Below are 23850 nucleotides of genomic sequence, written 5' to 3' on the forward strand. Positions count from 1 at the left end.
AATTAGATTAGGCTTTATTTCACAGACAGGGTCACAATTACGAAACAAAATAAAAGATTATAAATGTCAAATATTTACTCAAGGAACCTTGTTAAACAAACATTTGTGTAGCATTTTCTTACTGATCTGCAGTAGTTACTATATGATAAGTCTTGTGTGACAACTAGCCCCAGTCTGGCTTGATGCTTTTTATGTTCTTTTTTTTGAAAAGCTAAATTTCCTCTCTGCATTCCAGACGTCTTTCTTACGGCCTGTTTTATTTCATTCTGAGCTGTTTGGGAAACGAAAATGAAATACAATTGTCTTTTTGTCGCACAGCCGGTTTTTAGTTTGCTCTTGTAATGATTTTTGCTCTCAGAATAACACTTTGCATAAAGGAGATGTCACCGCAAGAAGAACACGCAGATAATAAATCAAGATCTTTTACTTTCCGGGCACAAAACACAAAGACAGAGACACAGAAAACCACATCAACACTGACACGCAATTCAAGCGCAACGACAACACTGCAAACGATACAGTAAACAATAAAACTGTAAGCAACGAGGTGGTCATTTTTCTGAGATCCATACTTTTGACTTTCTAAAATATCATTGTTTACTTTTTGTGTTCATGTTACTGTCGCTACTAAGTAATTTAAATGAACAGCACGTGTAATTATTTTAGTGTAATTATTATTATTATAGTAATTAATTACATGAGTAGAAACATAAAATCTAACCAAAAGTGTAATTTCACCTTAGAAAAGTAAATGTTTCGTTATAAATGACTGTTTATCAGTGATTGTATTTGGACTTTTATTTAACATCAGAATTTTAGCCTAAATTTCTAATAGCAGATGCTGTGACTGGTCTTTTTTATTTTATTTTATTTTCATTTATGTCATTTTCATTTTTTTCTCTTTACTCAAATAGGCCTAGTCCAGCTGTACGACACATTACATTTTTACATACACAGAAATTTTAACGTATGTTGTTAAAAATAATTTAATTTATGAGTTTCTAGCAATTATTATTTATTATTAAGTTTATGCAAGCTCTCTGTCTATCTCTCTCTTTCTCTCACGAAGCGCCATCGTTTCTTTTCAAGTTTTATTCGAAGAGTTGGTTCCAAAACGAGATAACTAACGAAAAATCTCGTTTTTTGATTGTGCATTCTAATTAATATCAATCAAACTGCAGTTGGTTTGTTTTGATTTAAGCCTTCATAACTAAAAAATACGGATAAGTAGCACAATAAAAACATAATGTTTCGACACAAATTATGTAGTTTTGTCACCAAACTCTTATTTTTTTCTGCTCTGGCTCAGTACACATCACAAATATTCCAGACTGCCCATTAAAAACGAAAAAAAAAGAATAAATAAAATAGACGTATATAAATGAAGAATTGCCTGGTCTGCCCCTCCTGGGGTGCGTGTAAATTCTTCGCCGTCCGATCTGGATCCCCCCTCTTTATCATCGACCACCAGATCTATGGGCATCTTTCCCTTCAGACAGCTAATGTAGCGGTGACAGAAATTATCACACAGCTCGTGCACCTACAGAAAATTACATGTAACATTAACATAAATATTATTGACATATTCTCAATGTTATTATTTATATTATAATATTAACACAATGGAAATCGTTAAAAATATGTTAAATAAAACTAACCTTTTCTAATTCGAGCAGATGAAATCGTAACACTTGTATGGCTTGAATCATCTAAAACAAAGCGACCACTCATGTCACACAGTTTAATTATATTTCATTAATTTAAAATAAAGTGACATAAAACACGTACACTGATTAATAAAAAAATAAATTTGTTTTGTTTAAGCTGAAACGTTTCTCAATCTAAACTGCGACCTACCAAGTTATCCAAATCTGGATTCGACGAGAAGTAAGGTTTTTCCGCCCTTATCTGTCATGTAAAAAGTAATGCAAATTTATATCAGAAACAAAGAATAAAATTTCACACTGCAGACGCTTACAATAAATTGTTGTAGTTGGATGTTATTAACTCGTGCATATTTCGATTGGGCGCTTATGAATGAGGAAAGTGAAATTCATGCCTGACCTGTTTTGAGAATATTGTAATATCTTCGTCAAATGATTCAGACGAGCACACATCTCCGGTAACGCCGCTTTCTCTCGGCGTACAAGTTGCCAGTTCACATTTTTCGAAAACTAGTGCAAGCAATGGGAAAAGGGGGTGTCTGAAAAACAAAATATCCATTGAGTTTAGCCTATATGTCTGGAGAAAAGACAACTTTGCCTGACTTAACAACAAAGACGTCAAGGCTTGAGGCCTTGCCTTGTTCAGTTAAATTCTTCAAATATGTTATAAAATATGAAATATCTGGATGTCGTAATAACTTCAGGGAGACAACTGAAGATTAATGAACGGGTTTACAACACTTTACTTTGTAAATCTCACTTTGCAACAGGTATTTAAAAGTTACATCGTTCACTGATAGAAAAATAGTCGATATGAGACCACTAAAATATCTAATAAATAAATCGTGTAAAATAAGAATAATAGTAAAATTCGCTATAAATATATAAAAGCTGTTGGCTAATAAACTAAAATTATTTTCGATTTTCATTTATAAAGGCCTTGTTTTCTAGGCTATTTTCTACTAGATTTAAAATATGCAATTAAGGTTAAATTAATATTTAAAACGTTTTACAACATTATGCAGGTTTATATGCAAAAAATGCAATGGTTGTTATTAAAGCCAAAAACTCAAATATGCATATCCTATATTCACCATTAGTAGTAATAAAAGTGCATTTGTATAAAAGCACTGCTGTCTGCACATGAACAAAATACTTTTAATGTTTCAAAAAAAGCAACTACCCTACATGAAAGAAATGCTGTCCTGCAGTCTTCATTATCTCCTCTTAAACACAGATAAGCACGTATGCGCACGCACATACCCGTAAATGGCGTCTTTGTCCCGTTTCAGTGCGTCGTTAACGGGCGATGGGATACCGGGAGCGGCGTGGTGCGGGTACTGATGCGCGTGCAGCTGCGGCCCGTGACTCACCGCCTGCATGGCTCTCGCGGCGTGAGGATCGCCGTACATCGGAGACGGTATCCCGACCGCGTCCATGCCGTAATGTACCAGATCTTCGTACTGAAGGGAATGCAAATGTGAAGTTTAAAAATGAAATTTGGACTTTCTTGTACACACATAAATCACACGAGCTGTCGCTGCAGGGAAAATGCTCCAACTTTATAGTTAAACTAATACATTGCCAGTCACAACCAAATTAACTAATTACATGTCAGTTGTTTAACACATAAACAAATTAATGAACCGCAAACCGGCTTTACTTTGAGGCCCTTTATGAGACCTGTATTTGTATGTTATGATTTAATTTTAGCATTTGAATCTCGCTTGATTTTTCTTTAAAAAAACATTTTAGACACGTTTATAATTTTTAAACTAACTCTAAAACAAGAAGAGTTTAATTTTATATCTTAAATCAAATTAAACTCACTTTATTTTTAAGTATGCGGCTATAAACAAATTAGTTTAATGTGTCGTCTAAACTTTTCGCAGCCTTGCGTAGTTTTATTGTAATTTCCGAATTAAAATATAAAGTTATATAAAATCATAAAAGGTTACAAATATGTTTTAACTATAAAAAGCTAACAACTAAACAAAGTTTTGTAGCTACAAGAGGGCCTAATGTCGGTCCATTAAATCTGTCTCACACAGCTATGCAACGACAGAAATATGTATCAGGAACTGACTGTAAACATCATGTTACTCTTTTGGCTGTCATTCAAATATGGTGCAATGATAATTACGGAAAAATAACAAAGTAATCCAATAAGAGATTACATCATGAGTTAAAAAAATATATAAGGTCAGAGTTTTTGGAGACTTCACTTGTTGCGTTGTGTATAGCCTACTTAATGTAACACGTGTAACGCGTGCATACGCATCAACATCATTCAATTAATGAATTAAATGACATCTGACTGTAATAGGTTTCTGTATATTGTCAGCGCACGTGAGTAATAAGCCTTGGCGGCCACGTTTAAGGATTTTTGTTGTGAGGTTCTTACGCACCCGTTGCGCCATGAGGAAGACTCCGTTTCACCGACTCCGTTCTCAACACTTCCAGATCTCGGGGAGCAGGACGCCAAACACCGCATTAAAAACTCTCCAGAAAGTCAAGTCAAGTGCCCGTGATGAACAATAACATCGTAATCCACCCAGATACTCCTGGTCACAGTTTAAACAAACGTCTGGATGGCAGTAAAAAAGAAATCCAGTTCTCGACCAGTAACCAAACAGTTGCGCTAAAACTAGTTTTAATTTACTATCTCCTTGTCAAGGATTCCGTTGGCAAAAGGTGAAAAGCAAACTCCATTCGGGTCTTTGATCGCTCGGCTGGTTTATTCTTAATGCAATAACACCTCTTTGAGATGTGAGGAGCGTGGAAAGGGAGGTGGAGGAGGAGAGGTGGCATTCAGGCTTCTTAAAGGAGACGTCGAGTCCAAACCCAACCCGTGCGTAAAGGGCGCAAAACCGTATTCTTAAGTTACTTAGGCCATTATGAGGTTTTCAAACTCTCTTAATCTAAGCTGGTCTTATAGCCTACCATACAATATAAGATGGTAGGTTAACTAGTTATTAATGATTAATAACGAACAGTGCGCTCTTGTCCGGGGTTGCCCTTGCAACAGATAGCAACCAATGTGTAAGCTGTCATAAATGCAATTTTGGATTATATTTTCCTCACTGTACTTTGTTGTCAAGTACGTCCAAAACACTTATTTTCGTTTATAAAACATTTATTTATTTGTATGTTTGTTTTGAAAACATCCTTAAAATGAATATTTCGATATTTAGTGTAGATTTGATTGCTGATTAATGCATCAAGTGATTGTTATATTTTAAACTACCAAGCTAACTACCTAAAGAACAACTGGTTCTCTGGCTGTTAAAGATTCTTTATGGAGCCCAACCTTTAATTTTAAAAAGCGTGCTGGCTTAAACGGCTAGATAAGATACATTCTTCTGATTTTATTTACTAAAACAGTATCTAATGAATAAAAAATAAATGTCAAGTAGATAAAGAGGAAGGAAATTGACCAGCAGTAACATGAGATACATCTTGTTTAACCGTCCACTTGGCGCCCTCTATTGGCATTAACAGTTTTATTTTTTTAGAGATTCCTCTCTAAGTCGTCTGTACTTGCACTCGGTAAAATATTTTACTTTCTTAGCTTATTGTAAGTTTTCCTTCCTAACGTGTTATGGGTTTCAAAATGAGCATGTGTAACATTAAAACATATACAACTATTAATAAGGAAAACTTACGGTGACATTTGCTATGGAATGAGATCTATGTAAAACCAATGAATTATTTTATGAATATTAATCTCGTTTTATCCCGTCCACGTTTTGTTGTGTATTTTTGCTATTTGTACAATTACTTGTAGGTTTACTTTTTATTTCCTATCCATCAATTCACCCAACTTATTTCAATTCAAGGTTAACCACCAGGTGGCAGCAAATGAAAGGATTTTAATAAATCTTTATTTGATAACAAGAAATAAATGTCCAATAAGTATTTACCCTTTGCTTAGATCAGTGGATCTTCACCTTTTTAAGACCCCCTCATTGTCCATAGCAATAATTTAAGACCCCCCCACTCACAATTTGTACCCCCCCAAAAAAAAATTTTTTTTAGTTCTTGTCATATCTACAAAGATGTATATTTGTTAAAAAAATAACGTTGTTTTAGTTATTTAAGCTTTTTTTGGGGTTTTAAATAATTTATAGACATCTTGAGGGCCCCTATAGTGCAGTGGTTCTCAAACTTTTTTGGCGTGTGGCCCCCACTTGTGTACGGTGCATCACTTCATGCCCCCTCCAAATAAAATGTATGACATTAAATATTCCAAAATTCAGTATAGTGCTGTTGAATAGTAGCCATATTTTTTAAGGTTTAATTACACAGAATTAATGATAAATTAAAGGTGCAGTGTGTAAATTTTAGCGGCATCTAGTGGTGAAGTTGCAAATTGCAACTAATGGCTCAGCCCACTGCTCACCCCTCGCTTCTGAAACCCATAGAGAAGCTACAGTAGCCCCTACCGGAAAAAAACATGTCATCGTCAGAGACAAAAAAGTTTGTCCGTTCAGGGCTTCTGCAGAAACGTGGTGGCACAAAATGCCGACTTCCACGTAAGGGGACCCTCGTGCATGTAGATTAAAACATCGCATTCTAAGGTAATAAAAACATAACAATTCATTATACACCCATGATAATGTTGTTTTGTATATTATATTGCATTTCTGTCAAGAGATCCTTCTAAAAATTACACACTCCACCTTTAATGTATTTCATAGAATGTCATTAAACTGGGGCCCCCTGGCACCATCTCAGGGTCCCCTAGGGGTCACAGCCCCCAGTTTGAGAACCATTGGTGGACCCCGGCCAAGTTAGCATCTTACTTTCATCCATGCTGGGAAAAATATTGTTGGTTGTTTTTTCTCCATTACCCTGTCCAACTTATCTATTTAAATTATTTTTAATAAATTTTTTATTAAAATTATGTTCCTGTATAGCCTACGTATAAATGTAAATTTTACAAATGTAAAATTTTGGTTTTCTAAAAAAAATCATATTAGCTGGCATTTGTATCAGTTACATTAAGTTTAAGATAATGAAAAGCAAATTGGCTGTGTAACGAACTGCCTGCGTACATCCACTAAATGCTTTGTATTTAAGAGATAACTCCGTCTTTAACATTTTTGTCAAAACATGTTAATTATTATGTTATCATGTTATTATTTAGTTTTATGGTGCTACTTAGCTGTATTTTTTAAGTTATGAAGTTTTAAATCAAAACATACCAACTGCACTTGAATTGATATTAATTGGAATGCACAACCAAATAACTAGATTTCTGAAAATTAAAAAATTATCTCGTTTTGCAACTAAACTATTCATTTGTAGGTTTCACATGGCATGTGCTCAACAAGTCTGCAGTACGTGAAAAGTTTGCGTACTCAAAAATGTATGACACGTCCGGATACCTCATACGTGCGCATTTCTAGTACAGTACAGTAGACCTGTGGTTATGAAATCTAACCCTGATCTACAGATTAAGGTTAGATGAGGCACTAGGTGGCGGTTTTTTGGTAGAGCCCGACACCGGAGATCCCTCAGTCCAAAACTGTCTGCAGCCGTTCCAATGTGACGTCATTGCTTCCGCAACCCCCTCCATTCCCCCCACCTCCAGTGTCGGCGGCGCTCGCCTGCTGCTGACTACACAATCCAACATGGAGTAATAAGAGATGGGGCTCCACACCGAGACCAGCGCGCAGTCTTCGGCCACGGCGAGGCGAAAAAAACATCGATATAGCCATCGGGACGATGCACGAAGGCAGGATTTGGGGATTTTTAACCAGATGCATTGCGACCACTAGAGGATAAAGCGGAGTGCGCGGGGAAAGAGCGAAAATAAGCAACGCCGAAACGGATTTGGGGAAAAACTCGTTGGTGTGGACTTGAGAAAGAGACGAAGTGGAGAACCGAGACGACATGAAGCCCGAACGATGTGTGCCCGCGGAGGGATATTATTATTATTGTAGGTGAAACGAGGTGGAAAATGACCGAGGAATCGCAACCAGACGAGTAAGTATCAGACCCCCTTCACTTTTTGCGAAAACGACGCATGTGGACACCAAAGGAAATCGTTATGCTGTGTCCGCAGCGCGCTCCCGATCCATGCTAACGGCCTGAGAAATGCAGGGAATTCGTGCACGTTGAGACATCGGAGGTGTTTTATATTAAAAAACAATGCTGTGTCAAAGGGATTTGAGTGCTGGGCCCCTGCTGCAGGGCTCTGGTCTCAAACCGAGAGGGGAGGGAGGAGGGGCTGGAGCGGAAACATTTTGTGGAGAGATCCTATGTTGAATACTTTGTAACATGTCGACCCTAAAGAGGAATAACCTCTTTCGGGAAGCAAACAGACGATGGCAACGTTCATAAACATACCGAGCTATAATATTGTGCGAGTATACGCTTTTATAAAGGGCCTGTTTTGCTCTTGTCTGGCCGTTCTTGGTGTCTTTCTTTGTGGTGGTCTGACATGCTACATCCGCCATTTCTTTTCGTGAATCGCTCTCATTTGCATACTGTCCTTCATTCATAAAAATACAGACGGGGGCGCGCACAGCGGAGAGTGCGCTTCGCCGCTCTGTGATGTTAAACGGGGGCCTATATGATATACATTAGGCCTTTATATGCGTTTGACCGTCAGATTTGATCGAACGTCTTCAGTTTCCATGGGGAAAAGCGCATTGCGCGTGACGATTCAAGAGTCGCGCGATCTCGTGCGCCATTCAGCATTTGTTTTAATCTATAGTATAGCTTTCTCTCTGTTGGTGTTTACTAAGAAATATTTAAGTTGGTATTTGGACCAGGGCCCGCATCTTAACTTGTGTTTGACTCCACAAGCCGATCAATGTCTCTGTCTAATAGCATTAGGAGCGGGTTAAACGGCTCGTTAACTTAGTGAGCTCTTTAAGGGCTTAAAATTAACTTCTGTAACATACACTCAACCAGAATTAAAAGTGTGATGTTTTGAGGGGGCTGTCAGATTTGGTCAGTCAGTTCAAACGTATGCTATTACGTTAATTTTAATAAACATTCAAATGTATACATTTTTATAAATACATACCTTTTTTATATACACCATATTTGTAAACAAGATTTTTTTTTAAACATTTTATGAAATGTTATCTAAACTTTGTTCTTGCATTTTTATGTAACGTATTCCCGCGAGACGTGTTGCAAGAACGCGAAGACCACGGGATCGTTTTAATTTATGACACGCTCACACCCGTTTGAGTAAATACGTGTGTCTGACTGGGATGTAAAGGACCATATAATCGCCCGAGGTTGTGAAATGTTGACTTTTATCGGATGAGGGGAGGAGGTTTCAGAGAAGGCGCTCCCGGAGTGATTGTGAGGGAAAACAATGCTGAGAGGATTAAAAAAAGATCCGGCGGAAGTGACAGAGGTCGCTGAAGCGATGAAGCGTAAATGCGCGGCCACGCCCCTCGGTTGTTTCATTCTATGTGGAAAGATAATCATGAATTAAATTAAGCTTTATATTACTTTATGACTCTGTTATAATGCATTAGGCTATAAACTGGTATGGCCCTTATGTAAAAAGCTGTCAGACTTTTTATGTGCAGCGCTTAGCTTGAAAAATGTGCTGTGTTGCCCAAAACAAATCGATTTTTACTTTTTACACTTAATTGTCTAAGTTTTAATTTGGGGCATCAGTAGCGTTGAAGCATTTGGTCACATTCTTACTTAAAAACATGGCTGAGCTTTTCCTTCACATATTTTAATTTGCTCAGCCAGTATTTCTAAGATGGGTCATCGTGCACATTGCTTGTACACACTGTTGACCCGGCTACTTCCTGTGTGTTTTGACCTCTGGGCAATTGGGGCACAGGACTTGACACCAAATCACTCACACTGTCACAAACAACTGAATCATTCAGCTCCATTCTGACTGTCTTTTTCTTGAAAATCAAAGCTGGGCCTGAACTGAATTTGTCACCAAAAAAGTTATATTTCTATAGGAGATTTTAGGTTTTTGTTTGCCATACAACATAAACAAGTCGTGTATCGTAGTCACAAACATAATTCATATGACATGCAATATATTCCAAGTCTTATGACGTAATAATAGCTTTGTGTGAAGAACATAGTTTAAAATAATCGTAAAAAAAAGTGGCCTTGATAATGTGATGCAAAGATTATAGTATATGAAGAGTTTCGTTGCAAAATGAGATAAATCCATTTTTTAACATTTTTGTCAAAACATGTTTATTATTATGTTATCATGTTATTATTTTGTTTTATGGTGCTACTTAGCTGTATTTTTTAAGTTATGAAGGTTTAAATCAAAACAAACCAACTGCAGTTGCATTGAAATTAATTGGAATGCACAACCAAAAAACGAGATTTCTGAACAATTAAAAAAATGGTGGTTATCTCGTTTTGCAACGAAACACACATAGCTATTGAATGAATACAGAAGTGTATTATAAAAGACATATAGACAAATGTATAATCTTAAGAGCAGTTCATGGCATCACCATTCCGTTTAACTGTGAAAAACAGAAACTCAGACATTGTGCTCAACATCATGAGGAAAATAAATATGATATTGGGCAAAACTAGGTAAGGATAATTTAAAAAACTGATGACTTTTTTAAATTGGAATGGGTGATTCTCACGAAATCTAGACTTAGAAGGTGTCCAGCATCAGTTTTTTTTAAAGCCATTAAAGCCAATTTTTTTGCACTTTTTTGCACATATAAGATTAAGGTCTTAATTTACTATAACCATTATTTTTAGAGGATTTAAAAAATATTTCCTATAGAATTATTAAAATTTTCAAAAATTATCATTACCGCAACATGATATTACATTAAATATATGCATTTACAATCTCATGTTTTGGTAATGATGACTAAAAAGTTGTCTAGGTACTATGACAAACAAAATTTTAACTTTTATCTGGAGAGAAAAAATAAGAACTGCTTACCTGGTAGCCATCTTGAGTGTCACAGTCAATTATGTCCCTTCCAACAATTTTTTTTTTTGAAAATGTTAGTTCCTTGAGGACTTAAACAATGAATAAAAATTGTTGCGGAGGATGAGAATTTTTTTCTTGGACACATTTACATTCCTTATTATTGTCTCTACATTTACCAATGATCATCAAATACCACATGTTTCTTTACTGGAAATGTTTGTAGCATAACATGCACTGAAGCTTTTTGTTTTTTAGATTTTTTTAATTATAAATATTTCCATGTCAAAGAACCCAAATCCAGTCATGGACACGTTGCGGTAATGAAAATTTCCCCTTAAATGTGAAAAAAACAACAAAATTGGTTTGTATGATGTCATTTGAAATCATGTGCAAAATAGTGCATGAAGAGATGTTTGTAACTGTATGCTTCTTATTTTGATAGCATTTATTTTTTTATCAAAATGTTTCATGACACCTCATAAGTCTAATTTCGCGAGAATCACCCAAATGTGTATTTCACGAGTTCACATTAACATGAACTCGATAGGGAATGAGATAAAGCATATTTGGCGTGCTGTCCGAGGGGAGGGATCTGAATTTTATCCCCAACCCAGAGTACTCCCCCCTCTTTAACTGGGATAGATGAAACTAGCTGAGAGTGAGGTGATCAGGTGGAAGAGGGATGCTCCAAAAACTGTTATGGGATAGAGGTGAGGGACGGCTATTTATAGGCACCTCTTCATGCTGATTGGTTGGATTACATAGTCATGCTCATCCTGAACTTAGTTAAATAAACTTAATTCCCTAAATCATGCTGAGCAAACCAGTGGCTCTCACAGGTAATGACTGACTGTAGCCGTGCACACTCACGTGAACCAGCAGGCACTCGGACCTCAGACCCTGATGCCCAGTCCACCCTCTGGGTACGCGAGGAACGCGATCTGTATTGATCACACCGCCATGACCTACAATAATATGGAATAGAGAGAGTGACATTGAGTTAAGGTCAGTCTGGATGAACTTAATGCTGGTTACAGCAGATTTAGAGAGAGGCCGTGGATTGATTTCCAGAGCAGTCACACCGGTCAATCGCAGTTATTTCTATTCTAACATGAAAGTGCAAGGGCAATAAAATACTATGTTACTTTTTTCAGAAACGCAGAATGAAGAGGCAACAATGTGACAGAAATGAAGTTTTAAAGAATGGAAAAAGTTCATTATTTGTGCAGTGTGTGTGTGGGTGGGTGACAATGGTTCCTATGGCAGCTGCGCATGTCATCGTATTGTGTACACAGTGATTTAGCCACTTTCACTTTTACATCAAACCTTCCACTCATAGTGACTTATGACTGTTTAATATGTGACCCTGTCTGTGAATCTCATTATGAGATTAGAAAGTTTGATTTCAGTCATTGATTCCAATCGTTGACATGATCTTACTCAGTCAATATTAAAAACATCTTATATTTTCACAGATGATTTTATGTTTAAAAAGTAAATCACAAAAAAAAATCAGATGAGTTTTCACAGGCAGGGTCACACAATAACAACAAAAGTTTGAGGAAATTTAGCATTTCTGGGAAGTTTGGGAAGTGTGATGAAAATGTTATATTGCGTATATTTCATAGCATGTTATGCATACTGTATATAAACCGTAAGGATCATTTAAAGAAAAAAAACTATTTGAATATCTGGAATCTGAGGGTGCAAAAAAAAAAATCACCTTTAAAGTCCAAATAAAGAATCCTTAGCAACACACATTACTAATGCTAAATACATTTTTATATATTTACGGTAGGAAATTACAAAATATCTTCATCAAACATGATCTTTACTTTGATATTTACAAAACCGATATTGACCCAAATACTGTATTGTTGGCTATTGCTACAATACTCATGCGATTTATAACTGGAGCTAACCTCTTTACTCATTTAAAAATCTTACTGCGGTGAAGCCCTTACTCGGATTATTGGAAAAATCGCATTATTGGTGTACATGTAAACATAGTCAATGTTTAACTTGATGATCCAAAAATTGGAATTACCACATTTTATATATATAAAAACGGTGTACACCACCTCTTTTAATTCGATTATAGACGGTTTCAGCAGTAACAACATAAACAAGCGGCTGTCGTGGTCCGCACGTAACTTCCGGTAAACTCAGCTAAGAATAAATAACAACAAAATTCTTTAAACGTAGTTTATTTATATAACAAGCAAAACAACAACAACACATAGATTACAAAGGAAACCAAAACATTTGTTATTTTCGACGAGGCATTTGTTCAAGAGATCAGTTTAGCAACTAGTCAGACCAATAAAAAAAACGAAACCGGAAGTAAAGTTCGGATCCAGACGTGTATCACGTGCATTAGATGAAACCGTCTATAAAAAATAATAATAAATGATGTATAAATGTTTATACACAAATAAAATATTTTTTGCTTCAAATTTAAAATGGGTTGTGCTGCATGCCTTAAAATTTTATTTTGAGTTAATTTAACTTGTTGACTTAACATATTATTATAATATCGCGTCAGCGCATGTGCGTCCGATGAAACTGTCTATACTTGCTGCAATTTTGAGCTTAATTGCATTATTTTTATCCAAGTATTGTGTTTACATGAGGTAAAGTATAATCGCAATATTGCCAAAATCCCATAATAATCGCATTATGAGGGTGCATGTAAATGTGGTCACTGTGCAAGATTGAGTACTTCATCTCATGTCATTATTTAATCCTTTTTAGAGATGCACCGAATGTTGGTCAACAGAAACTATTTGTCCGAAAATAGCAACAAAAAAACGTCTTTAACGCTTTAAAATGTTTGCTGCATTTATACAGTATGGCTCCAAGGGGTTAATAAAGACCTTCTGAGGATAATGGATGTGATTTTGTAAGAAAACATCCATATATAAAACTTATATTAAAACCATAATAACTAGCTTTCGTTAGCGGCCTAGAGCTGTGTGGTTTACTTCTGTGAAGGACGGATGCACTTTTTTGTCCTTGAAAGTCATGGACCCTGTTTTCTACCATTATAAAGCTCGGAAGAGCCAGGACATTTTCTAAAATATGATGGACATATGTATCTCGGATGGCTTGTGGGTGATTAATCATGCAGTAAATTACACTAAACTATCCCTTTTATTGGCCAAACACGGAAAATAGTTTTTGCTATTTTCAGCCAAATAGTTTCGGTAGCCGAACATTCGATGCATCTCTAATCCTTTAATCTGAAAATTTAACTATGTATCCAGGGTTCCCACAGTCATGGAAGGCCTGGATTTTAAAAATATGTTTTCCAGGCATGGAAAGTCATGAATATTAATATAATTTTAAAAGGCCAATTCACACTGATCCAACAAACTCCAACCAACATACTTTGGAGTTTATTGGCATTTGTTGGACCAGTGTGACTTTGCCTATAAATGTATCTACTAATGCTGTGGATTTAAAAGAAATCATCAGTTTAAAAAAATGGAACGCTGGTCAGGGAGTCTTTTTTTATTGTCATTACTCAGCATGTCTATTATTGATAGACCCAGTTTACTTTGTGAATTGTTTAGCCTGTTTACACCTCTTATTAAGATGCATTTTTGTCGATTGGATCACAAGTGGACGACGCTAAATACAGATATAAATGGAGTGTGAAACGTTTTGAGCTCATCCACTTTTGACCACATTCAGTAGTCGAATTCGACCGGATAGCTTGGTGTAGACGTTGGTGGTCGATTGTGGTCTGGCTACTCTACGCCTACTGATCTAATGTGTGAGGTAGCAAGCAATGTTTCATGCATCTGAATAGCAGATATAAACAGCCCCTTAGATGATCAGCAGTCATTATAACATTTTAAAACACACAGATGACAGTCTAATACAAACCGACAGGTGTGTGAAGTTCCCATGAACTGTTGTAGTCAGTATGTAAATGACACACTGAGAAATCCTGATCTCAAGTTTTGCATTTGAGATCAGAGTTTAAACGGTCGGTCATATTTTGCACATGCTTGCACATAAAAATAGGTGCAATATTATAAAGGTATTAGCATACGTCCTTGTAACATATGCATGAGTCTTAAAATCTCGTTTGCATAACGAACATCATCCTCCTCACAGAAAAAAAGGTTTGCAAAGCAGGCTTGTTATCTTGGGATAACAGGACGGATTATGATGTCATCAATATAAATCATGTCTGGGCACAATCAAATCGCTGGTGTAAGACGCATAAGAAATTATATATATATATATATATATATATATATATATATATATATATATATATATCTCACAATTGCCAAATATTGGTAAATGAATCAGATATAAATTGGTTTTACAGCGCCTTTAGTCTTGGCTTTAAGTTGACTGTATACTTATTATTTTCTCTACTGCCTAAAAAGTGGATCTGATTTTGTCTCTTACAAAGGTAGACTGCAGACAGTCCTAAAGACTAAAGGATTTAAAAAACAAATTGGGTGAAGTGTGAACCGAGCCAGGCGATATTCTCAGGAGATCCGTTGTATTTACATGCCAAAGATTGAAAACCTCAGGCAAAGATTTTTGGGACACAGACACCTTTAGGGGACTGCGTTAAGTTTCATTGGATTACAGTACAGTTCAAGACAAGTTAAGTCATCTTGAAATGGTTTCAAACAACAGTACTAGTGAATTGAATGTAATATTATAAAGCGTACAGAAGCAGATGAATAATGTGACGCTCACGGATCTGTTAAAATATTCAAAAGTGCATTAGAGGATTGGTCCATTTTCTTAAAAGAAAAATCCAGATAATTTACTCACCACCATGTCATCCAAAATGTGGATGTCTTTCTTTGTTCAGTCAAGAAGAAATTGTGTTTTTTGAGGAAAATATTGCAGGATTTTTCTAATTTTAATGGACTTTAATAGAGCACAACATTTAATACTTACCTCAACACTTAACAGTTTTTTCAACGGAGTTTCAAAGGACTCTAAACGATCCCAAACGAGGCATAAGGGTCTTATCTAGCGAAACGATTGTCATTTTTGACAAGAAAAATAAAAAATATGCTCTTTTAAACCACAACTTTTCGTCTAGGTCCGGTCCAGCGCGGCCTAACTTAAATGCGTAGTGACGTAGGGAGGTCACGTGTTACATATATAAAACGCACATTTGCGGACCATTTTAAACAATAAACTGACACAAAGGCATTAATTAGCATCAGTTGACATACAACAATGTAGGAACGGTCCTCTTTCAAGACGCTTGTAAACACTGGGGCGGAGTTTCGCGTTCGTCCTCTGTGACCTCTTGATGTCATGACGTATTGCGTGGGGTCAGCTGGCGCATCACGACCGGATCTACATGACGAGAAGTTGTGCTTTAAAAGTATATATTTGTTATTTTTATTGTCAAAAATGACAATCGTTTTGCTAGATAAGACCCTTATGCATCGTTTGGGATTGTTTATAGTCCTTTGAAACTCCGTTGAAAAAACTGTTAAGTGTTGAGTTAAGTATTAAATGTTGGGCTCTATTAACGTCCATTAAAATTTGAAAAATCCTGCAATGTTTTCCTCAAAAAACATAATTTCTTCTCGACTGAACAAAGAAAGACATCAACATTTTGGATGACATGGGGTGGTGAGTAAATTATCTGGATTTTTCTTTTAAGAAAATGGACTAATCCTTTAAACAATGCAATTCATAAAGACGATGATTTAAATAGCTATTGTATAAAGTTATGAACTAATATTAGTTTTGGCATTTGTTTATGTCAAAGATCAAAAAGTCTTAAAATTGTATTATTTATTATGTCAAACTAATTATACATTAAATATGGTAAGGGAATCTCGTTTTGAAATACATTTGAAGAGCGTGAGAAGAAATTTGTTGTTACTTTGCTGCATGATTTTACCTTATCATCGTCATTATTTATCATTGACCCCCTCCATCTCTCTCTCTTTCTTTCTCATTGCAGTGACAGTTACATAGTGCGAGTGAAAGCGGTGGTGATGACGAGGGATGAGTCTAGCGGGGGCTGGCTGGCTCAGGAGGGTGGAGGTCTCAGTCGGGTCGGGGTTTGTAAGATGGTCCCAGCTGACCTGGAGCTCCTGGGACGAAATGGCTTTCTCATCTATGGCGAGAGACTTAAAGACAAGCAGGTTAGAGAGCTAACATGTGATATGTAAAGATAGGCAGCAGGTTGTTATCGCAAAAATAAGCCCCGACAGTGTGACCAGGATCCGAAGCGAGGGGTCTTGTATCACACTGAAGAGGCTTATTACACGGCTATTAATTCATAAGTAAACTAAGGAACATCAAAAATTGATTTGAAATATTTTATTTGCTCATTTTTAATAAATTTTCATTATATATTAAATAACCTACAGGGAAGGTTCCCAGAATGTTCTTATTTGGTTTCCAAAAAAATAACCAAATGGCAACCATATGGGAAAGTTAGGAGAAAGTTCTGTGTTTTCTGGAGCAGACCCTCCATGAGGAAAATCCGTTAACTATCGATTTAAACAAGCTAAGAAAAGACGTCAGAAACATACTATTTGGTTTAATAATTTGTAAATATAATGTCATATATGTTATTAAAATACTTATTTATATTTAATTTTTGTGTTATATTAAACTGTACCTGTGAAAAGTATTTGCAGGAATATATTTGTTATCTAGGAATAACAAACCTGCAAATGTTGCAGAATCGTATTCATATTAACAATCATACAACTTTATTGTGATGTGCATGTATAATATGTCCCTTTGTCGTCTTTGCAGGTAATCCTACAGTGCTTTCTAAAGAAGGACCTGGTCTACACTAAAGCCACGCCCACCTTTCACCATTGGAGGGTGGACAACAGAAAGTGCGGGCTGTCGTTCCAGAGCCCTGCTGACGCCCGGGCGTTCGACCGCGGCGTGAGGAAAGCCATTGAGGACCTCACGGAGGGTGAGTGGATCCAAGAGGAAGATGAGTAAGGCAGAGACTGTGTATTTACCGGACCTTAAAGCATTTTGAACATGTGCTCTTTTAAAAACATCATTTATGCCATGTATGATATGTTTAGTCAGATTACGTTACAAATCCGGTGTGTTTAACATGCTGAGTAACATGACTTCTGCATTTATAACATGTTATATAACTCACGTTTCGGCAGGATCTACAACATCCTCTTCCACACTGCAGAATGAGGCTGAACTGGGCGACGATGATGTTTTCACGGTAAGTTAGTTTCTTTCCTCTCTCTTCCCCACTTTATTTTAAAATAAGACATTTGAAACGTATCCCAATATTTATTTGTTTTTCTGTGTCTTAAAGGACACATAGTATGCAAAAAGGTGTTTGGACATAATGTCTACCCTACGATGAAAAAAATCCACCCATACCTTGTTTTATAGATCCCAATTAAACCATTTTGATTCTCTTATCAATGTGAGGCCCCGCCCACTTACAGTCCTGCATTACCATAATTTCCACCCTTAGTGAGTTGTACTCTGTCCACTAGATACTGTTGTCTCACAGTGTATGAATCAGATTTTGCATAGCTCATTTGCATTTAAAGGTACAGACATTAAAACAACGCGTTTTTGCTCCCACTCAAATAGGGGCATTTTAGACTTGCTATAACAAATTATATGTGGGTATTTTGAGCTAAAACTTCACAGACACATTCTGAGCACACTTGAAAGTTGAAACTTATATTACATCTTGTAAAAATGCCATAATAACTTAAAGGAATAGTCTACTCATTTTCAATATTAAAATATGTTATTACCTTAACTAAGAATTGTTGATACATCCCTCTATCATCTGTGTGCGTGCACGTAAGCGCTGGAGCGCGCTGCGACGCTTCGATAGCATTTAGCTTAGCCCCATTCATTCAATGGTACCATTTAGAGATAAAGTTAGAAGTGACCAAACACATCAACGTTTTTCCTATTTAAGACGAGTAGTTATACGAGCAAGTTTGGTGGTACAAAATAAAACGTAGCGCTTTTCTAAGCGGATTTAAAAGAGGAACTATATTTTATGGCGTAATAGCACTTTTGTGAGTACTTCGACTCGGCGCAGTAACACCCTCCCTCTCCCATTATGAGAGTGAGAAGGGGAGCAGACTTTTCAGGCGAGTTGAAGTACTCCCAAAAGTGCTATTACGCCTTAAAATATAGTTCCTCTTTTAAATCCGCTTAGAAAAGCGCTACGTTTTATTTTGTACCACCAAACTTGCTCGTATAACTACTCGTCTTAAATAGGAAAAACGTTGATGTGTTTGGTCACTTCTAACTTTATCTCTAATTGGTACCATTGAATGAATGGGGCTAAGCTAAATGCTATCGAAGCGTCGCAGCGCGCTCCAGCGCTTACGTGCACGCACACAGATGATAGAGGGATGTATCAACTCTTCTTAGTTAAGGTAATAACATATTTTAATATTGAAAATGAGAAGATTATTCCTTTAATGGTCAGATAAATAGCATCTCAATATCTACAGTGTCACTTAGAGGCGGTTTCCCAAAATTAATCCAAGACTAGGCCTTAGTTATATTAGGACATTTAAGTAATTTTTACAAACAAATCTTATGCTGCGTTCAGACCAGACGCTGTAGAGGCGTCAAGCGCGAGTGATTTCAATGTTAAGTCAATGTAAAGACGCGTTGACGCACGTCTGGAGGTCTCGCGGCGCGAATGAGGCGTTTAGTGTGGCACGTTAGTCGTGATTCCTCCCCATTCGCGCGTCTAGTTGGGGCGAATCGAGCGTTGCCGCGGGAAACACGCGAGTGGAAAAATTTGAACTTTGGCGGAAAAACGTGCCGCATTAACCAATCAAGAGCTTGCTCTAGTAGTGACGTGATTACAGGAAGCGAGCGGAGTCGCAGAAGCCACTCCCATGATGCGAATTTCCGTGTGAATGTCTCGATGACTACAATTTCACGTGCGGTTTTCACCCGTGAATGAAGTGAGTATATTTGATGCGATATTTGATGCCTCAAACGCGGCTGGTGTGAACCCACGGTTACAAAAAACAAAAAAGTGGTGTGCATCTTGAGATAAAACAATGGCACTGATATATGTTAACTTAAGATATGACAGTGTAAGATGTTTTTAAATAAAGGCAGCTTAAACATGGACTTGGATAAACCGCCCCATAATGTTTAAGAGTGCATTGCCATCAGTGTTCGTGCACAGGGTGTAACCCGTTCTCCCCTTTCCCCCCGTTTGCTCTTAATTCAACACCGCAATACCACACTAAAGTACTCGTATAGAAGAGTCATAGACACACACACACAGATAAAATAAGTCAAGCGTTGAGGAGCGTTTGTTACCCTTTCTCAGCAGTAGTGATTCTCTAATGGCTAACTTTAGAGGTTTATGACTCACAGCTATTCATAAAAGCCCGGCCAGACACTGATCATTACTAATCAGAATAGTCAGTCGCTCCTAACTTTAGAGAGAGAGACAGATAGAGAGAGACAGAGATAGAAGAGAAACAGAAAGAAAAAGACAAAATTGAGAAAACAGATAGAGAGGAAAGAGACAGAGATAGAGAGCAATGCACAGCGAGATAAAGAGAGAGAGAGAAAGTTTTAGAATGGGCAGCAGCTGTTGCTTGTCTAATTCCCTCTGAGGTGAAGTCTAAAGTGATAATTAGCACAGCCACAAATACATTTCCAGCCAGACATCACACACACACACACACACACACACACACACACACACACACAGAGTAAAATTCACATTTACACACAGGTCACTATAATAAATGCATATGAGGAGTTCAGATGCAAAACCATCTGGCATGTTTTCTTGTAAATTAGCAATTATGTTTAGGTTCAGTAATTTCACTTTAATGGCAATAGTCAGCAATTGAAATGCCTTATTTTCAAAATTGTCATCTTTAGCCATTTCGTTGTTCATTTACAAATTTGACTGTATTTCGCCGCAAAACCCTCTAAGTACATGCAAAAACAGTTGCCAAATCACTTAAAATGAAACTAGAAACATTGCAAATGATGAAAGTCAGAATGTTAAAATTAAAAAACTGAACCACACATTAGGTGGCACTGTGATTCATGTGACTGTCACATACTGGTTGTATTCAGGTCTAAGTACTCACAAGGGACACCAGTTTGAATGTGATCCACGAACTTTTAGCATCTAATTCAGTTTTCGTGCACTTGGAGGACAATTGCACAAAGTCGACGTGGAGTTTAGCAGATTCAACACGGTATTTCTAAGGCTGAGATTAAGCGGATTTGAAGCAAAGGTATTTGATGAACATATAAATAATATATGCAGAGAAAAGACGACCTCATGAAAAAACCCTTGTTCTGTAAAAACAAGTTTGAATTATCTTGTAATCAGCGTTGGGGGCATTACAAGTAACGTGCATTACGTAATGATATTACTTTTCTGAAGTAATGAGTAAAGTAACATACTACCGTATTTTCCGGACTATAAGCCGCATCATTAAAAAATTCGTCATTAAGATGAAATAAAGACAGAAAGGCAAGTTATTCAACTAAACAATAGAAGACAGAACAGCAGGCTGAATAGAAGTCTGTACGTTAAAGTAACGTTATCAGTTATTTAAACGATAAACCATAGCATACAGAACTTGCCTGTAAGATTGCATAGTCTAAATTAACCGAACAAGCCAACTAGCGTTAAGTTCGCAGACTCGTCATTCGCGGACTCTTGCGGCTGTAGACGGTAATGTTGTCTCTTGCCTCATAAATGTCAAAATTAATTCATACTGACTAGGGCTGCACGATTTGGGTAATTTTCCCCATTGCGGTTATTGATGCTAATATTGCGGTGTGCGGTTGCGATTATAATAAATGGTATCATGAGTCAACTTGATGGGTTTTAAGGAAAATCCACACACAGTTTAGTGAAAATGCTAAAATGTGTATTTGTAAAACTAGAAATGTTTTCGTATTGCCACGTGATGTAGCAACTGCTCAGTGTCAGTAATCCTAAATCCAAAATACCGCCATACAACAGACGTAGAGGGTTTTTTTGGCTACCAGATCACTGTCAACCTCCTCTGCATCCATCTTCGCTCTGGTATTTCCGCGCTGTGCACACACAAGTGACGACGCACGCCACACACGTGCATGCCACACATGCACTGCTTTTTTTTAACTTAAAAGTAACGTAAGCATTACTTTCCATGAAAAGTAACTAAGTAACGCAATTAGTTACTTTTGGGGAGTAACTTAATATTGTAATGCATTACTTTTACTTAAAAGTAACTTTCTCTAACACTGCTTGTAATTTGTGCTAAAAATGGACACCTGCAGAAGTTCCCGTGCAAACTGTCCCTTTGTTATTATTTGTGACCCTTCATGTAAAACAAGGCTAAAGTCTCATAATCTAACTGCCAGATATTTACTGTAAATCTAACAGCAAAAATGTACAGTGTAGATTTCAGTCCCAACATGAGAAAGGAGACAGATGACTGGCGGAGACGAGTTGTCATCATCACACACAAACACACACTCTTGAGTTACTGATGGCCATGTGGCTCTGTGTCAACTCTCTCTCTCTCTCTCTCTCTCTCTCTCTCTCTCTCTCTCTCTCTCACACACACACACACACACACAAACACACACACTTGGCTTTAGACTCTGGCTCCAAGCCTCAGGAAGAGCCACAGGAAGGAGACAGTGTAGATTTCAAGGGTTGAAGGTCACGGATAATAGCGCTCTAGCACTTCATTTGCCGACTTGGACGAACCTCAGACACGGGTCAAAGGTCACGCAGAATGATCTGTGCATTGTTGTGGAAGTATTTTTAAATGTTTTTATACAGATCAGAGACACTTCCTGTATTTTCGGTAAGTTTGAAAATACAGGAAGTTGTTTCATGCTTTTAGAAGGACATGTACTAGCGATGTATTAAGTTTTTCTCTCAAGTTTCACTTATGAATCGGGTGGGTAGACGACCACAGTTTTATATAGCAATATTAGTCATAGTAGCGTTATGTGTCACGAAAATGGTTGTTTTGCTGGAAATTCTACACAAATGTGGTTTGGGGACGTAACCTACCTCAGCACCTAAGGGCGTAATCGAGTTTCCTTTAGATGTCTGTGTAAAAATAACAGATGAGTTATTATTCAGGTAACTATCTGTAAACTTTTCAACTTTTACAATGTTTTTACAACAACATTTAAAGTCCCAATGAAATCAAAACTAACAATTCTTATTTTTTTATGTAATATTGCAGTGTTTATTATATTTATCCGTGCAAGTCATTTTTTTTTTTATTAATGTGCCCTCATAAACTTCAAATAAATTAAAATCTAAAAATGTACATTCACCCCCTTTTTGCGATCATTTCTTGATGACATCAGCTAGACGGCTTGGGCGGGAGCATCTGTTAACTCCGCCCCCTCCAACTGGCAGTCCATTTCTGAATAAAACGCCTACTTTTCTGTATCCAATCAACGTAAAAAAAAACACAGGCCACGCCCACTATTTTCATCGCGTGATATTTTATTTCACTCAGAAATATGTTACAACATGAAAGTAAAGTCGATCGCGAATTCTGGTTCACGCAACTGTAAAGATGAAAGTATGTTAGATGAAACGTAGTGCGGGCCTATCAGACGCTGCAAGAGCAAAGTTCACCTGCAGAGACCATTACACTTCAGTTTGATGGCATCTGGGCTTAACACCAAAGATATTTATTATTAACAAGATGCGTCACTGATATATGAATATGAATTGGCGAGATTGAAACGTTCAAGCTCTAGTCCCGCCTCCCAGTATAAAGAGCCAATTGTTCATCAGAATCCTCTGGGAGAGGGACTGTGCGCATGCGCAGAATTGACTGGATTGTATTTTGCATTTGATGTCATTTGCTCTTGTCTGGTAAAACCGCTTATACTTCCAATTATTTAAAAAAAACATTAAGTGTTACATTTGGGATGATACTACTCTACTTGAAGTCATACACTAGATGAATAATTACATAGTGCAAAGTGTATAGTATGTCATGCAATGCAATATGTTTAATGACCAAAATGCTATTCTCTAATGTTATTTGTTTGAACCGTGCCACAATAATCCTGCCGACATTGGGAAACAATTTCTATTCTGGCTGTCTGTCTACAGAACACCACAGACAGCTCGTCTAATTCTTCTCAGAAGAGAGAGACATCCATGCAGACGCTCGCACCAATCAGCTTCTCTGAGCCCCACCATTGCATTCTGGGACATCTTTACGACCAGCACAGGCACTCTGACCGTTACTACCTGGAACAGGTGAGCAT

The 23850-nt window shown here is 37.0% G+C and overlaps 2 protein-coding genes across 5 annotated transcripts in view; one reads left to right on the top strand and one right to left on the bottom strand.

Annotated features, from left to right (window-relative positions):
* Positions 1–11523, bottom strand: part of meis1a (Meis homeobox 1 a) — a 37219-nt gene extending 25696 nt beyond the window's left edge. The window contains exons 1-6 of one of the 3 annotated variants that reach the window (XM_055204461.2): positions 11452–11523; positions 2928–3127; positions 2065–2203; positions 1858–1908; positions 1659–1709; positions 1394–1540 (exon numbers count right to left, since the gene is read on the bottom strand). In XM_055204461.2, the coding sequence (XP_055060436.1) occupies positions 1394–1540; positions 1659–1709; positions 1858–1908; positions 2065–2203; positions 2928–3103 (564 nt within the window). In that variant the 5' untranslated portion in view covers positions 3104–3127; positions 11452–11523. Of the gene's footprint in view, positions 1–1393; positions 1541–1658; positions 1710–1857; positions 1909–2064; positions 2204–2927; positions 3128–4072; positions 4557–11451 lie in introns of those variants that run through there. The other 2 variants (XM_055204460.2, XM_073860808.1) reach the window with 2 other exon arrangements.
* The window catches only part of spred2a (sprouty related EVH1 domain containing 2a), a 63256-nt gene that overhangs the window by 36108 nt on the left and 3298 nt on the right, over positions 1–23850 (top strand). The window contains exons 1-5 of one of the 2 annotated variants that reach the window (XM_055204454.2): positions 7165–7655; positions 16547–16730; positions 17353–17521; positions 17730–17794; positions 23693–23842. In XM_055204454.2, coding sequence (XP_055060429.2) covers positions 7630–7655; positions 16547–16730; positions 17353–17521; positions 17730–17794; positions 23693–23842 — 594 coding nt within the window. In that variant the 5' untranslated portion in view covers positions 7165–7629. Of the gene's footprint in view, positions 1–7164; positions 7656–16546; positions 16731–17352; positions 17522–17729; positions 17795–23692; positions 23843–23850 lie in introns of those variants that run through there. The other variant, XM_073860786.1, reaches the window with a different exon arrangement.

This window comes from Misgurnus anguillicaudatus, chromosome 3 (assembly GCF_027580225.2).
Source record: "Misgurnus anguillicaudatus chromosome 3, ASM2758022v2, whole genome shotgun sequence".
Lineage (NCBI taxonomy): Eukaryota > Metazoa > Chordata > Actinopteri > Cypriniformes > Cobitidae > Misgurnus > Misgurnus anguillicaudatus.